Source organism: Melanostigma gelatinosum, assembly GCF_949748355.1.
Source record: "Melanostigma gelatinosum genome assembly, chromosome: 10".
Lineage (NCBI taxonomy): Eukaryota > Metazoa > Chordata > Actinopteri > Perciformes > Zoarcidae > Melanostigma > Melanostigma gelatinosum.
This window is the reverse complement of record NC_136643.1, coordinates 20474091-20489913: the sequence shown is the minus strand read 5'-3', so window position 1 is coordinate 20489913 and position 15823 is coordinate 20474091. Positions and strand designations below refer to the sequence as shown.

The 15823-nt window shown below is 42.9% G+C and overlaps 2 protein-coding genes across 3 annotated transcripts; both read left to right on the top strand.

Moving 5' to 3' along the window:
- Positions 1-168: 168 nt before the first annotated feature.
- pnkd (PNKD metallo-beta-lactamase domain containing) lies at positions 169-7197 on the top strand (the record flags this gene model as incomplete). Its single annotated transcript, XM_079277495.1, has 9 exons — positions 169-326; positions 654-769; positions 988-1100; positions 1772-1830; positions 2114-2206; positions 2360-2523; positions 3897-3983; positions 4117-4232; positions 5911-7197. The coding sequence occupies 9 exons, from the start codon at positions 169-171 to the stop codon at positions 6082-6084; spliced, it is 1080 nt and encodes a 359-aa protein (XP_079133621.1). The 3' UTR covers positions 6085-7197.
- A 927-nt stretch (positions 7198-8124) lies between these two features.
- gmppaa (GDP-mannose pyrophosphorylase Aa) lies at positions 8125-14587 on the top strand. 2 transcript variants are annotated; one of them, XM_079276858.1, is made up of 13 exons: positions 8125-8247; positions 8800-8897; positions 9060-9163; positions 9408-9600; positions 9764-9823; positions 9908-10038; positions 10177-10191; positions 12088-12222; positions 12490-12587; positions 12670-12716; positions 12817-12909; positions 13547-13715; positions 14109-14587. In XM_079276858.1, exons 1-13 carry the CDS (start codon positions 8208-8210, stop codon positions 14207-14209), a joined length of 1284 nt encoding a protein of 427 aa, XP_079132984.1. In that variant the 5' UTR covers positions 8125-8207; the 3' UTR covers positions 14210-14587. The 2 variants fall into 2 exon arrangements, with proteins under 2 accessions (XP_079132984.1, XP_079132985.1); XM_079276859.1 differs by lacking the exon at positions 10177-10191.
- The last annotated feature ends 1236 nt before the right edge of the window (positions 14588-15823 follow it).

The following is a 15823-nucleotide window of genomic DNA, read 5'->3' as shown; positions in this document are numbered from 1 at the left end:
CACTCTTTAAGCACAAAATGAAAGAGGGTTTTTTCTTTAAAATGTTTTGGAATTAACACTATTTTCTTGTGCTGTACTGTTTTCTTTTTCTTTTACTTTTTTTATCTCCTCACTTCCGGGGTTGGCGTGTGTGCGTCGCGGCACGTCATTACGTCACGCTCAGAAGCTATGGCGCTTCCTGATTGGACCGGAACGCTGGTCGCCACCGCAACCTTTTGCTGTTTCTTATATGTATGTGTTCGCTACAGACGCAAAGGACGAGTCGTGTGGAGAAAACTGTTGAGCACAATAATGGCCCGCACGGAGAAGCCGCTGTTCCGAATTGCGTGAGTATGACGTGACCTTCCTTGATAAAACAAGGCACCGCGGTGATTCTCGTAAGCGCAGCGGAACAACATGTACCCATTCTTATTAAGGCCGAGACGCCAAAACTCTATTCAAATATGTTCCGATTTTAAGTTGCTTTGCCAGTCGACACACGTACTCATGTTGCCCCTGACTATTGTGTCACAAAATATCACTTTGTCCACGCTGTAGTTGCATAATGTTCACTTGAGGAGGCGTGCCATGGTGGGGTTTTGCCTTATCAACCTCTGCTACCACGCAGAGGTTGGTGAGGTTGGTGTTTCCTAGCTCTCCGATATGTTTCCTAGGTACACACTCTACACTAAGACCAGACTGGGCTACATGTACTACAAGAGACAAATGAGGAAAGCCAGAGAGCATTACCCTGCTGGACACTCCACAGCCCTGCCCGTGGAGATGAATGGTATGCAGCAGTCTGGACTTTTACTGTTCACAGCGTGTTTATATATAGAAGTATATACATTTTATGACCGATAATGCAAAGGTGCTTTCATGTCAAGACAAACTAGGAACATTATATATACATTTTAACACTACATTTCTGCTTCTATCATTCTGAATGGGAAAATAAGTGAAATATTGTCCTGAACACTTAATTTATATTTCTCTGTCTGCCCACAGGTATCAAAATACTTCCTATCCCGATACTGTCAGACAACTACAGCTATCTGGTGATCGACACAGCCTCCAGTGTTGCAGTTGTTATCGACCCTGCGGACCCTCAAGCAGTTCAGGTGAATGCCTCTAGATATCGCCTGTCTGTAAGCAGCCATCTGATCAATGTTACGATGCATACAAAGACATGTTTCTGTGCATTAACTGTAGCCGTCTTTGTGAGAAGAGGGGATAGCTTGCTGAACGCATTCCCTCACTGACACGCCAGATATTCACCAGATCTCGTTGCAACAACATCAGGGCGAAAATAAATGGTTGCTTTGGCTCTATTTCAGTGACATTCTGTGAAAGATTCAATATCCATTTTACTTGAAAGAGACCAAATATAAACTAATACCATTATGAGGGTTACATGGGACAATATAGGATGAGATATAGCATTCAATTCAATTTAGTTTTGTGTAGCCCAAAATAACAAATTTGCCTCAGGGGGCTTCATAATCTGTACACATGCGACATCCTCTTGTCGGAACCCTCGGAACCATCGGAACAGGAAAAAAACCTTTAACGGGGAGAAAAGAGGTAGAGCAACAGAGGAGGGAACCTTTTTTTGTTGCCTTACAATTATTTGTGTTTCACACCATCTATTGACTGTCAACAGTTGTGGTGAATGAACTTGTGTGTATGCATTCTCAGCAGCCTCCATTACAAGCACAAAAGTAATATTGCTCAAGACATACTGTTTGATAATGTGATTCAAAGTTGTGACAGATATTGAATTTCTTTTCAGGCAGTTCTTAAGGAAGAGGGAGTGACTTTAGAAGCAATACTCTGTACACACAAGCATTGGTAAGTTTTATAGATTTTATACACGACGGAGCTTAATGTACCACATATGACAGATTATAAAAACTGTGTCAAGTGAGTAAAGGTAAACATGGTGTCATCCTGCTTTCCCTATTTGAACACGTATTGGGGAACACCGACATCAATTTGAATCCGTTTGAAAGTTACATTTATACGTCAGATATTCCCTCCAGACTGGATCTTAAATCAAAGAGTACGTGGTTGAAAAAAATGCCGAGTGTAAATTGAAGGCGAACACAAACGTTCTTTTGTGTTTCACCGACAGGGATCACAGTGGAGGAAACAAAGGGTTGAAAAGGATGCACAGCTCGTGCAGAGTGTATGGAAACGCAGCTGATAACATTCCTGGCCTCACGCAGTAAGTTCCTGCTTCACACAGAATTAGTCTGACTGTACTTGTACTCGTCCTGTCTTGTTCCTTCTGTCAGCACGAGTAGCAGCTGACTGCACGGTGCATCATCATAGTATGATAAACTGTTCTCTGATAGCACTTTTATTTTCCTGTTCCCAGCCCTCTGTCACACAATGACTCTGTGACAGTCGGCCGTATGCACTTTAAGGCCCTCTTCACTCCCGGACACACAGTGGGCCACATGATCTACCTCCTGGATGGCCAGGTGGTGGATGCACCCTCCAGCCTCTTTTCTGGTGACCTGGTGTTCCTCTCCGGATGTGGTGAGTTACGACACAACGTCATCCATAGAAATAAGCATAAAGAACCGATGCTGTGCTTCACAGCGCTTTGATGTAAAACACAGAAGAGACATATAAAAACACCTCCTGTGATGCTTTCTGTTCGATGTGAAGTCATGCTACACACAACATGGGCCACTGAAGGACGATAAGGAGGCAATGAATTGGCAGTTTAAATAAGCGGCGTCTGCTCGATACAGTCGGTGAAAAGAAATCCGTAACGTTTGGACGATAATGGAATTACCCAAGTGACGATATTGCTTTTAAGAAAAACAATAAAACAAATTATTGTCCAACACAAAGCTGAAGAGAAAGATGCGCATAGAAAATGGTATTTATGGACTGGAGACAGATACTGTATGCTCCCATAAGTGACCACAACGTATAGGCAGTAAGCACCACTTTACACAAGAACATGCTGAGATCAATCAGCTGGTAGAAAGTGCCCTTGCACAGTCTTAAGACCGTTTTTATATTGTGTTGCTTTTCCAAAAGCCCCAATGATTGAGGGTTGATTGCTCACCATGATATCAGTCAGTGGCAGGCTTGTTCTTTTGGATCGTGAGTTTTAAGATTGAAGCGGAGATTTGCGGTGTTTCCATCTTTAGTCCCGACTTGTTTATATCGCACAGCTTACAATCACATTCTCAGGCTCTCCTTTACGTTTGCTGCTTACACACTCACACACACACACACACAGAGAGCACCTAGCCCCTCCACATGCACTCAAGAGCAGCACGTCCACCAAACAACAATGCATGTCACTGTCATCTTAACTGAACACCACTACAATGTGCAAATTGTACCTATTTCCAATAAGAAAGCGTGTGCCAATCCGAATGTAATGTAGTGTTTGTTGTAGATGTCCTTATAGCGTGGCCAACGCTGAATACTTCCCATGTTTGGTTGTGTTTTAATCTCATTGCTACTCCTTTTTGTTATTGTTTTTACTAACCTCTTCCTTAGAGGCTAAAAGGAATTTAATTACAGGAAACGTGCAGGTCTCTGAGACATCATTAAAAGTACAGCAGTATTTAAATTGTTATGAAATATGTCTTGAATATAGTCATTGGAGGTCTTGTTTTCTTTATTATACAGTTCCAATAACATTTGTGCTCTATGGTGCAGAGTTAGTACTACAGTAGCATGCAACCAGCTTTAATAAGCACAGCCTAATGTCCCTTTTTAAAAATGAATTAGCTAATGTGCCTTATCTTTTACTCCCCATTCACAGTATGGTTTAATAACCCCCATGACCTGTGATGAATCAGAAATGAGATGTAACTCTTCACCAATTTAAGTAATTTAAAATGTTCAGATGCGTTTACTGAAGTCAAATGTGTTGCTGTTTTCAGGGAGGATGTTTGAAGGCAGTGCCACAACAATGCTGTCATCTCTGGACACCGTGGCCTCCCTGAGCGATGAAACTCTATTATGGCCTGGTAGGAACATCTTCTCGGTTGTCAGAGACGTGTGCGTCAGTGTTTGAGTGACGTAGATGTGGTGGTGGTGGTGGTGTGAATGTGTCGCTGTGGCTTGATTTCCGTACTTTGCCTTTGACTTCCACCCTCTCAGGTCACGAGTATGCGGAGGACAACCTACTGTTTGCGGCTGAAGTTGAGCCTCGCAATGCTGCCAGAGAAAACAAATCTCAGTGGGTGCTGCAGCAGCGGGGCCAGAAGCTGTGCACGGTGAGAATGATATACTGCCGTTGTTATACCTCTGCAGCACGCCGTCCCAGAGAGGATTCATGCAGTCCTGCACGTGGGAGGGAAAGGGTTTATCACCTGCCTACAGTATATGTGTGGTCAGTGCCGGAGCGCTCCTCCAGGCTCTCAGTGGAGCCTCCTCTGTGACGCAGTCTGTAGCAGAGCAAAGGTTTACTGTGGAGTGAAGTGGCTGTCCACAATTTAGATGAGTTTTTATCTGCCATCTTATACAGCATGGCGCTGGAGGCAGTTTCACACGCTTGTAATGATAGGCCTTTTTTTTAACAACACCTTTTGCTTGTCGGCAGGAAAAGCGCAGGTGTTGCTGATAACATTAACGATGGCTTCAAGCGTCCCAGTAAGCTGTGATAGCCGGACAGTGAGCGAGCGTGCACAGTACCAGGACCCCGAAACTGAAGCAGCTTAGCGGAAGTCAGCCATCATTAATTTTAGTGGTTGCCCCCACAGTGACACGCAACAACAAATTAGCAACTCTAGTGGTGCGTCGGGCTTGCTGTGATACTACCTCAGCCTCGCCACTGCTGCTTTTACTGGATATCCATTAGCTGCTATTTGTTTTGTGGATGGGGAAGAAGAGCTTCACGTTAAACAGACTGGTCGCAGAGATCCTCATGAACACTTGAACTCTTTGTTTGAGCCGCTTTGAACTCGTGTGATCCAGGGTTTCAGCATCTGGATTGGCTATTTCTGTGGATTATGCTCAACTAGTACTACGTTTGGAACGTGTGCCTGTTGGGAGCCGGCCGATTGCTTGGCTCCCCCCCCCCCCCGGCCGCTCAACAGAGAACGTGCACCATCTTCAGCACTGCTCGTCTTTGGGTCCATAGCAAAACACCCGTCAAGTGTGAAATAGATCGGTTGAACTGTTTCCGAGATTTTTGACACACTGTAGAACACACACACACACACACGTGTACAGACAAACAGATTCCTTGCTTTACTGTTAGATGATGCTGCTACAGTGCCGCCTAGTGGAACATGTGAGATTTGTTTGTGACACAAGCCCCGCCCACAGCAATGCAGCAAACACTGAAGGCCATCTGAACTGCATGAATCTGACAAAGAAACGTTTTACGACTTTGTTCAGAGATGTTTTGTTCCAAATTTGGTTACAATTGCTCCAAATGTGCAGGATAAGCAGTGAAACAACAGATTATGGCACAATTCTAAATGGCTACCAAGACTCAACTGGTTACGCCTTATATGGATATTATTATTTAATATTATATGGATATTGTTAATTAAGTATATTGTGATATATTTCTGAGGGTAATGGTTCAGACGTTACAGTTATTCTGGCACCTCCATCAGAACAAAGTGCACCAACTTCGACACGGCTCATCCTTGAGCAATACATCGGCCAAGTGGAGAATCTGATGAACAGCTGATGTAAGCAAAGGACAGACCGGCAGAGATTCTTTGCTTTATAGTTAGATTAAATGCATGAAATGGGAAGATGAAAGGTTCACGAGGAGACGTCTGGCAGCCTTGGTTTAAGTCGGCAGCGATCACTTGTCGCCCACAATTGTGTTCCTCAAATGAACGATTGCCGTGTGAATTAGTGTGGCTGCTTTAGAGAGACTGTGCACATAAACTTCGTGGAGGGCTGCTTGTTTTTTGACATGCTCTTCATTCTCAGAGTCCCTCCACCATCGGAGAGGAGAGGCAGTACAACCCTTTCCTGCGCAGCCACTCTGCGGAGCTCCATCTGGCCCTGGGCGTCCAGCAGCTCCAGGATGAAGACTGGACCCAGTTCAGAGCTCGGGTGCTGGAGGCGCTGCGTAAACGCAAAGACCTCTTCAACAGGAGATAGTATTTTAATAAAACGACCAGCTGAATAATGGCCAACAGAGGAAGGAAGCTCACCGGTTCTGGAAAGTGGTGCGTTGTAAAGCAACAATGGGCGGAGCTACGAGTTACTGAATGAAAGTGTGTTCAAGGAAACCAGTTTTGTCAATTCAAAAGGGCATTAAGTCATTTTTTACCTTTATCAACGTGTATCAGAGACCACAAGGAACAAAGTCACAACTTCATGTTTACGTGATACTAATCAATAAGCCTATTACTTCTACACGTGCATAATGGGTTTATTTTGTGTTTATAGACAGAACTGAATCATTCCTCTTCAACATAGAGACATTAACAAATGTAGATTTGCATGAGTAGCTTTTTTTTTAAATGATCATTTTAAAGCAGATTTCTGGTTGTGGTGAGTGAGACAGAAGAACAGCAGGTCTGCACACTACACAGGTCACTTCAACATGTTAGGTACTCTGTTTACTGCCGAGTCTGCTTTTATCTTAAAGCAATGCATTGTTTTAATAACCTTACATGACAATCGTTGATAAGCTGGTTTCACATTTACAGTGTTGCTGAAGAGTGATTAGGTTCTCTGTGGAAGTTGTGATTTTTGACTCGAGTATTTAATGGTGAATATTTTATTTTTGTTGTATTGTTTTTAACAGTGATGGTACACGTCTCAGACACTCTGTGCTGTCGGTACTCGCACAATGTACACTAGCCTGTCATGTGAACCTTTGCTGAGTCTGGATTTGACAGGTAGCGCATTGTAATGTATGAAATAAGACTGAATTGCTGTTGAAGAGATGATTTCTTGTGTTAGCCCGTAATAGAGATAATTAAACGTACAGGGTGATGTTGAATCAAGCAATCTGTCGGCAAACACTATGATTTGCGATCACTTTTGTTTCAAATGTTTAAGAGTAAGATGCTGATGGAAAGATCCGCGATTGTCTTTCTAATATGAGAATACAATGTGACAGACTGTGGTACTCAGAAGGAATGCTTTATAGCCAATTTGAAAACATTGGAGAGTTGTACATATATTTTTGTTTAATATATTGAAGGATTTATTATACTGTGACGATGCAATGGATGCAAATTATTTCAGTATAATAAACAATCTTCTTCCCACACACTTTATTATTTATGTTGTTGTTTTGTAATGGAGATGTGATGCTGCTTGTGTTTAGGTGGGGATGGCGCAAAATGCAAAGGAATAAACCTTTAAACTTGTAAGGAGCTGAACACTCTGATTCCTCCGTTGCTGCTGCAGTCGTGTGCGTATCAAAGCACCTTGTCCCCTGGTGATTGTTGACTAAAATGTTATTCTGTTTGTTTGATGTGGATTCCCATCTTATTTGCATATGTTTGAGTTATGAATACCACCGAGAGACTGTTTCACTTCAGGTTACGTTTTAATGAGGGGAAAATGAAAGTAAACTCCTTCATTAGAGCTGCGTATGTGTTATTTGTTTTCTTTATCAGTGTTCAAAACACAGCTGGGTTATTTTTCCCCACTGCTGTAACTTCCCTAAACTCAAGCAAGAGAATAACCTACTTTATGCACATGCAGAAAGTACTCTGGAAAAGAAGAAAGGTGAACTTGACTTTCTGTCGACAGAGCAGGGCAATGATGCAGAGCAACAAGCGGTAGGATTACAGACCAATGGGTCTTGGCTCCGTCTCAGGTGCTAGAGTTTAAGTTTTCTGTATGAATCCGAGGGAGACTGATGAAAGTAGAATCTATTTATTTATTTATACGATAATACTTTGAGTTAGTTCTTGCCAACATTATAATGCCCTTTAAAAGTCTAAACCTGTGATGCCCTGGTAATCCTGTCTCCTTATTAGACTAATCATTGATATTTTGCTGCATATCACTTAACTATGCTTTAATGCGTGTTATTATCTGCTGCTTTTTAAACGTCCGCTATAAACCTAATATCGTATCAGAGCCTCATCTTTATAATCCCCTCCACTCCGTTTCATTAACGGGCTCCGCGCCGTGTTTTTATTCGGACCCCGTAAACGTCACAAAGCAGGAAGTAGATCCTGAAATACAACACACACACCGACCTGCAGGTAGTCTCCAGGCTGGACTTGTCTGTCACAAATCACAGCGTTTCTGTCAAGATGTTGAAGGCGGTTATTCTTATCGGAGGTCCCCAGAAAGGTGAGAATACATCTCATCCTCGTCCTGTTTTCAGAGTCGGCTGTACTTTGCTTAAAGCGAAGCTAGGTGGCTAATGCTAACAACACCCGGCTGAGCTTGTTTATATCACTGACGTGGCGTAATGAGGAGATACACACAAATACAACAAGAACATTTAAGACTATAACTGTATATTTATAAGACCGCAACACTTATTGTTGACAATTGTCTTATTAAACTAAAGTCCCTTTATCCCTCGTGTCAAGTGAACGTACTGTTATTTAAAAAAGGAGCTGTTTAAAGATTGTTGTGTATTGTACTGTAGGAATAAGTTAACCAACACGTGTAATCATGGCGTTAGGACACACATTTTATTCCGTACAGTTCATAAATAAATAGCTTTGTTAAACATCTGCTTGTCTATAAAGATGGACATTTAAAATACCCAATTTTCTTTTTATACATAAGAGGACATGACGTCACTTCTAATGTACTTAGGGGTCCTTTACAGTCTTTGGGGCTCACGAGAAGTACAAATCTGATTTGAAAGTAACCACCAACATTGCTTTGCAGGCACACGGTTCAGGCCGCTGTCCTTTGAAGTGCCCAAACCCTTGTTCCCAGTGGCTGGTGTGCCCATGCTGCAGCATCACATTGAAGCATGTGCCAAGGTGAGTGTCACTGCAATACTAAAGTCATTGTTCTCATTTGAATTAAACCAAATATAAATTACATTTAAATTGAGTGCATCGTCCCTTGCTTTGTGATTCAGATGATTTTCTGAATCACTTTCATGAAATCAGTCTGATAATGCACATCTTTTGTGTTACAAGGTACCGAATATGAAGGAGATTTTGCTCATCGGCTTCTATCAGCCAAATGAAGAACTGACCAGATTCCTGGTTAATGCTCAGCAGGAGTTCAAGATTTCCATCAGGTAAACATCAGAGTCACCTAACAAGTACAGGCATACTAGTGACTTGTATACAGATCATTTATAGCATATTTACTTCTCATATAAAGGGGGTGGTTCAGGAAAGAATAGACACCACTTGTACAGAAGTATACATTCGTCCATGTATTCTTCTTTCTAAGTGAATGTTTAAAGTGGTGCTACCTTTCCTGCACTACCACTGCTGAATGACTGCAGGTCTGCTGTTCTCCCTGACTTTCCACCTCAGGTATTTGCAGGAGTATGCAGCCCTGGGCACCGGAGGGGGAATCTATCACTTCAGAGATCAGATTGTCTCCGGCAGTCCGGAGGCTTTCTTTGTCCTGAATGCTGATGTTTGCTCAGCGTTTCCGCTCGCAGAGATGCTCAGCTTCCAGAAGGAACACGGAGAACCCAACAGCCTTGTGATTCTCGGCACCACGGTGAGATTTCATTATTGACAGTTTCTGACTTTCTTTAAAAAGTAAAAAAAAATAAAAAAATATTTTTCTATCATTTATTGGGTTTAGCTTTTTGGCATGCTGAATATAATGAAAGCTCAGTTCTGATGTGTCCTGATCTATACTGCCGTTCTTCTCTTATCAGGCAAACAGAAAGCAATCCATGAACTACGGCTGTATTGTCGAAAACGAGCAAACACATGAGGTATTTAACACTTCCTGTTGTATTTCCCTGAATTGTCACCAATTACTATTTCACCTTGAAATAACAAATACTCTTTTTATTCAGGTCATGCATTATGTGGAAAAGCCGAGCACGTTTGTGAGCGACATAATAAACTGCGGCATATACCTCTTTAAGCCCGACATCTTCCAGCATATCGGCGCCGTCTTTCAGAAGAACCAGCAGGACATGTTGTTGTGAGTTGAATCTCTGTGTGTGTGTGTGAGGCTGCATGTGAATTCCATTGATTCCATTTCTTTGGCTCTCTTCATTTGTCCTTTTTTCCTTCCCTTCTCCTCCCTGCCATGATTTCCATTTGCTCACACAATCATCAGATATCCATACGACGGGTAAGTCGGTGCATTTAGGCGGCGCGGTGTAGTTGTAGAGCACTTGGTGGATGGTGTGAGCTGTAGAAAGACGACCCGTGAGAAGGTTTGAGATTGCACAGGCTGCTTTGTGAATGTTGCCCTTTTTCTGTGCACTGTCTTTGCCAAGTGATGCACCTCCCGTTGTGCCAGCAGCTTGTTTTAATCAATGAATTAATTGTGCCTTTTGGCAAATTTTGTCCTTGAAACAGGCACTACAGGGGCTTTGCCTGTCAGCGATTTGACTTTGTGTTGCAGAGTTAGATGAGAAAATTGAAGCCATTCTCACATCTGTTTTGTAAATATAAAGCCTCAGTGGTTAGCTTAGCACAAGGATGGGGAAATAGCTAGCTTGCCTCTGTCCAGATGGTAACAAAATCCACCTACCAGGACCTCTAGAACACTAATTGACCCCACACCGCAGTGTAAGAACGGTGATTTTAATCCCGGCAGTTTTTGTCTGGATCAAACCTCTTTACAGGTGCTCGTAGGTAGATTTTGTTACTTTTGAACAGAGCCAGGCAAGCTGTGTCCAGTCTTTGTGCTACAATAAGCTAACTGTAGCTTCATATTTAACGGACAGTTATGAGAGGGTTATCAATCTTCTCGTCAAACTGCCAGAAAATAAATGAAAATGTCTGAAGTCCTCGAGTAAAGACAGAATTCACTTGAGTTTTGAACCATATCTTCAGGTGAAAAACACCCGTTGTCTGGTATTAGGTTTGATTTTTGGTGTAGTTTCTTTAGGGTAGCGAGCAAAGACTCATTAGCGAGCTTGCATTTGGTGAAACTTTCTGTTACACAGTTGCATGTTTTGTTGTGAATCTTTGCTTTATGTGTTAGTTGCTACACTCCCAACATTAGAGAGAGCTTCCTGTGTGATCACAGCCTGGTTATGCATGTGGTCGACAGACGGCACCCTGGGTCACTCACAGCCAGCGTTACAAATGGGATCAATAAATGGATTTTTATTTCATCACATTTTTTAAGATTTGACACATTTTTTTAAATTTTATTTCTTTACTTTGTTTTCAAATGTTCACTGTGGCACCACGAGGACACCTGCAATATATTAGAAGAGGTCAAACCCCACTGTGCATAATCCACCTGCTCACATCGATAGCCCTTAAACCAAGATGGGCCCTGAATCAGCAAAATGATTGAACACATCAGAGATACTTGGTAGAGATGAGATGAGTTCTGCTGCCACGTCTCGAGGGGAGCACTTTGCCTCGAACCACATCTCCTCCTTTTTGGTAAAACTTCGATGTAATCCTTTAAAATATTCTTTTCATCAATATTTAACACGCCGTTTCATCTTGGGACTCTCACAATACACGATGCCAGAGACCCTGATTAATATGGAACACACAGACTCCTCTACTTATGTTTTGGATCACTACTAGGTAATCAGCTTTGGTTTCAACCCGGCACTGACACCATCAAAGTTAGCATCATGAATGCATTTTAACTCACTCCTCTGATTTAATTCTAGGGGCTGGATTGCAGGGCAATAAATTCATGTTTTTCCTTTTGGCTTTAAAGAAAACTTTAGAGTTTATGGGGCCACTGGGTGGGTCGGATGGAAATATCAAAGACTATTTGAGTGCAAGTGGGGTAAAGAGAGAGCAAACACAATGTTTGGTACAACACATGCTTAATCACAACTCTACCCTGATAGTGGCTGCGTTTAGCACGATGTAATGAACAGAATTAATGTTCTCAGTTTATATTTATCACCCAACTTTGTCTTGGCTTTCATTCTAACCCCTAACTTTGTGCACAAGATTACATGTTTTTTTTTTTTTTTTTAATAAATGAGGCCCCTGGCCCCGGTTTGTTGCTCCGTGCTATAAACTGACTGTCTGTCTCCTGCAGAGAGGAGCCAACCAACGGCTGGCACCGAGCAGAGGCCATCAGGCTGGAGCAGGACATTTTCACTGCCCTCGCCGCACAGGGCAAACTCTACGTGTACAAAACCCTGAGCTTCTGGAGCCAGATCAAGTCTGCAGGGTGAGTGCACGTGCCGTAAATACGGTCACTTTGAACAGGACACACGCTTGTCTTTGTGTCAACCTTGTGGCCTGTACAAAGGTTGGAGGAGGAGAGAGACATTGGACATGCATATAGGCTATTACCATTTAACACATTATGCTTGAACACCAAAACCTTACAATACTGCTCGAACCCAAAAGAGACTGTGTGATAATGATAGCACAGATATCACTGCTTTCAAAAAAAGAAAATGCATTTTTTTTTTTTTTTGTAATCTTTTCCTAGATCTGCTATTTATGCCAGTCGGTTGTACCTCAACCAGTATCACACAACTCATCCTGAAAGACTGGCCTCCAACAAGGAGGGAGGTCCCAAAATAAGTGGTAAGATTTATTCAACTTCTCTAGCTTTGTTCCTTTTTAACATCGGAGACACATCTTTTCATATTGTCTCTCCTCTCTACAGGTAATGTCTACATTCATCCTACAGCCAACATTGACCCCACTGCTACGGTAAGCATCCTTCCCCTATTGTGTTGAGCTTTACACCGTGAATCCATAGAAATGAACAGGTGTGTTCTATATTACTATTCTGTTTCCTGTATTGCTCCAGTTGGGTCCCAATGTCTCCATTGGCAGTGGAGTGACTATCGGTGCCGGGGTCAGAGTTCGAGAATCCGTCATCCTTCATGGTGTAACTCTACAGGTGAGCCCCCCCGTGGAACAGGACCAGCCAGGGCTTGTTGCAACACAGAAATGATAAAAAGAAAACCATTTTCAACCTATTATTCAAGGTTTTGTTCAATACAGCCATTGCTGAAAACATCAAGTCTCTCTCACAGAACAACCTTCAAGTTTGGAATCAAACTGGAGCTGAAACTGAGTGAGCTGAAATGCAAATGTATCTGCCCATTCAGTGCCGGTGACATCCTAACATTTTATTAGAAACATTATCCACACTTCAACAGTGACAGTGTCGAGAATGTATCTTTAAGCTCTTCTGTCACACCGGAAATATGATCTGCCTGTGCCTCTCACAAAGATGTCATTTTTAACGGACTGGCAGGTGATGATACTGAGACGTAGGAGAAACGAGGTTAGTGATGCGGAACACGAAGAAGTAAAATCGCTGGCAATAGAAATCTTGAGTCGGCCTTCAAGTGCAGCTACCGCTGAGTTTGAAACAACAACAGAGGCAGGTTAGGTGACGCGGAGAGACGATGAGCTGATACGACTGTTCCACACGGCACATACGGATACCCGAAATACCTCGTTACAGTTCTCAGCTGATGAATGAATGGCTTTGAAACACTTTGAATCGGTCGTGTTGTTTTCCCTGTTAGGATCACTGCTGTGTTTTGAACAGCATCGTGGGATGGGACAGCACTATTGGAAAGTGGGCAAGAGTAGAAGGAACCCCAAGTGACCCGAACCCCAATGATCCCTTCGCAAAGATTGACAGCGAGACCCTCTTCAGAGAAGGAAAGCTCACACCCTCCATCACTATCCTCGGTGAGCGCGCTCTGAGACTTGCATTCCCTCAGATGCATTTTTAAACATTCATCGTAATTGTACTTTTCTCATTGCACTTTTTAAAGGTTTTTTTCCAGCAGTTGTCTGAAGTGTGTATTTGCACTGCACTTCCCAGATGTATTCTGTCCAGACAGCAGATACAATACCAGAGGATCTTTGTCTATTATTGTTTAATAATATTAGATTTTATGAAAGGATGCTCTTCTTAGCCCAAACAGCTGTTTCCACTGTGGCTGAAACTAAAAGGTACCCTATGGGTCATCTTTGTCTTCATTCCAAACATGCATCACATCCTCCGCTTACAACTGAAATGCAACGCCTTATGTGCTCTGTACTGCGCACACTAAGTACAGCCTTGCCTTTTCTCCCCAGGTTGTAACGTGACCATCCCCTCCGAGGTGATAATACTCAACTCCATCGTCCTCCCGCACAAAGACCTCAACCGTAGCTTCAAAAACCAAATTATTCTCTAGTTAATCTTCCTCACTCGGCTGTCCACTTACTGTCCCCGATGAAGGATGCCGCCGGACGCGCGCCGGCACTGCCTCTGAGTTACTGTATGTAAGATGTCAAAAATGAAGCTACGGCGCATTCATTAAATCGTTTTTGAAAGATAGATTTTTATATATTTGTCCTCCAGCCCGTATGCATCGTTGGGTGTCGGCAACATTAGCGAGAGGCTAATCACGCATGTTGATTCACCTTGAGAAGCGCTGTCATGCCAGAGGTTTATATCAGGTTTTTTATTAACTTTACCAAACTGTAAAATAACTGCAGACACTAGTGTAATATATTTGGTTGGATGTAATATGATGTAAAAAAAATAAAATAAAGGGAAAGTTTATGGACAACCGCTCTCTGTTTTCTCAAGGGCATCCTTGACGAACTTGTTACTTCCGCGTGAGAAGAGGAATTATTAGAAAATAAAAATCCCCGTCTACTGGCTGTGGTTAATTTCTAGAGGTGATTATTTGTGTGGCGCTCTGATTAAAAATGTTTAGCATCTTCATTGTTGGTCTCAAAAATTGACTACCACCAACATAAATCAGCGGGCTTGAGATTTACATTGCAATCAAGTGCTGTTGCCTTTTTTAAGATGTGAACTTAGCGGGGGGGGGGGGCTTGAGACTCCGCCATAGAAACAGCAACAGCAGATACTTAAATTGTACATCCGCAATCACTGTGAGGAACTGTTCCGATTTATGGATACAGCACATTAACATTTACTTATTAAGCCCTCGAGCACTCGTGATCACTTCGGCACTTTTGTTCTAATTATTGCAAAGAGAGTGTCTATTAAGGAGCGATGTAGATTGCGATACAGGAACTGCAGCATAATATATTTTAATCAAGTCTCTTAAAAAAAAAAAAAAACTAACCTCCAGTGAATGGGGTAAAAGAAACAAGTGTATGTACTAGGGCTGGGCGATAAATCGATTTAATCGATTAATTCGAATGTGTGCTTTAAGGCGATGTGTTTTATTGAAAATCGAGAAAATCGCCCCCACCCCTCCCCCCGTTGGGTTCCCGTAGTAGAGTGCGCGCGCATTGTTTACAAACTAAAACAATGGCGGCCAGCAGCTTCACTGCTGGCCGCCGCCGCCGCCACCTCACAACAACAACCCAGCATTTTGGAGACATTCACCAACTGTACTCCGCATGAGAAGAAGAGTGCCCGGTGGAAAGCCATCACGGATGCAGTCGCGATGTATATCGCAAAAGATATGGTGCCCATATACACCGTGGAAAAGCCGGGGTTTATTCACCGTCTCAAAGCTTTGGACCCCAGGTACGTGCTACCAAGCCGTAAACATTTTTCTGACGTTGCCTTGCCTCGGCTGTACAATAGTACACGCCAAAGGATCTCTGCGGAGCTGGAGGGGATGTCATTCTACTCCGCAACAACTGACCTGTGGTCCAGCAGGTTGACCCAGACACCGATCCACTTGACTGGTGGAAGCGTCACCAACTTAACTTTCCAAGGCTAAGTACTTTAGCAAAGAAATACCTCTCTGTGCCAGCTACAAGTGCCCCCTCTGAGAGGCTTTTCAGTGTGTGGGGGGGGCATTGTTACATGCCACCGTGCA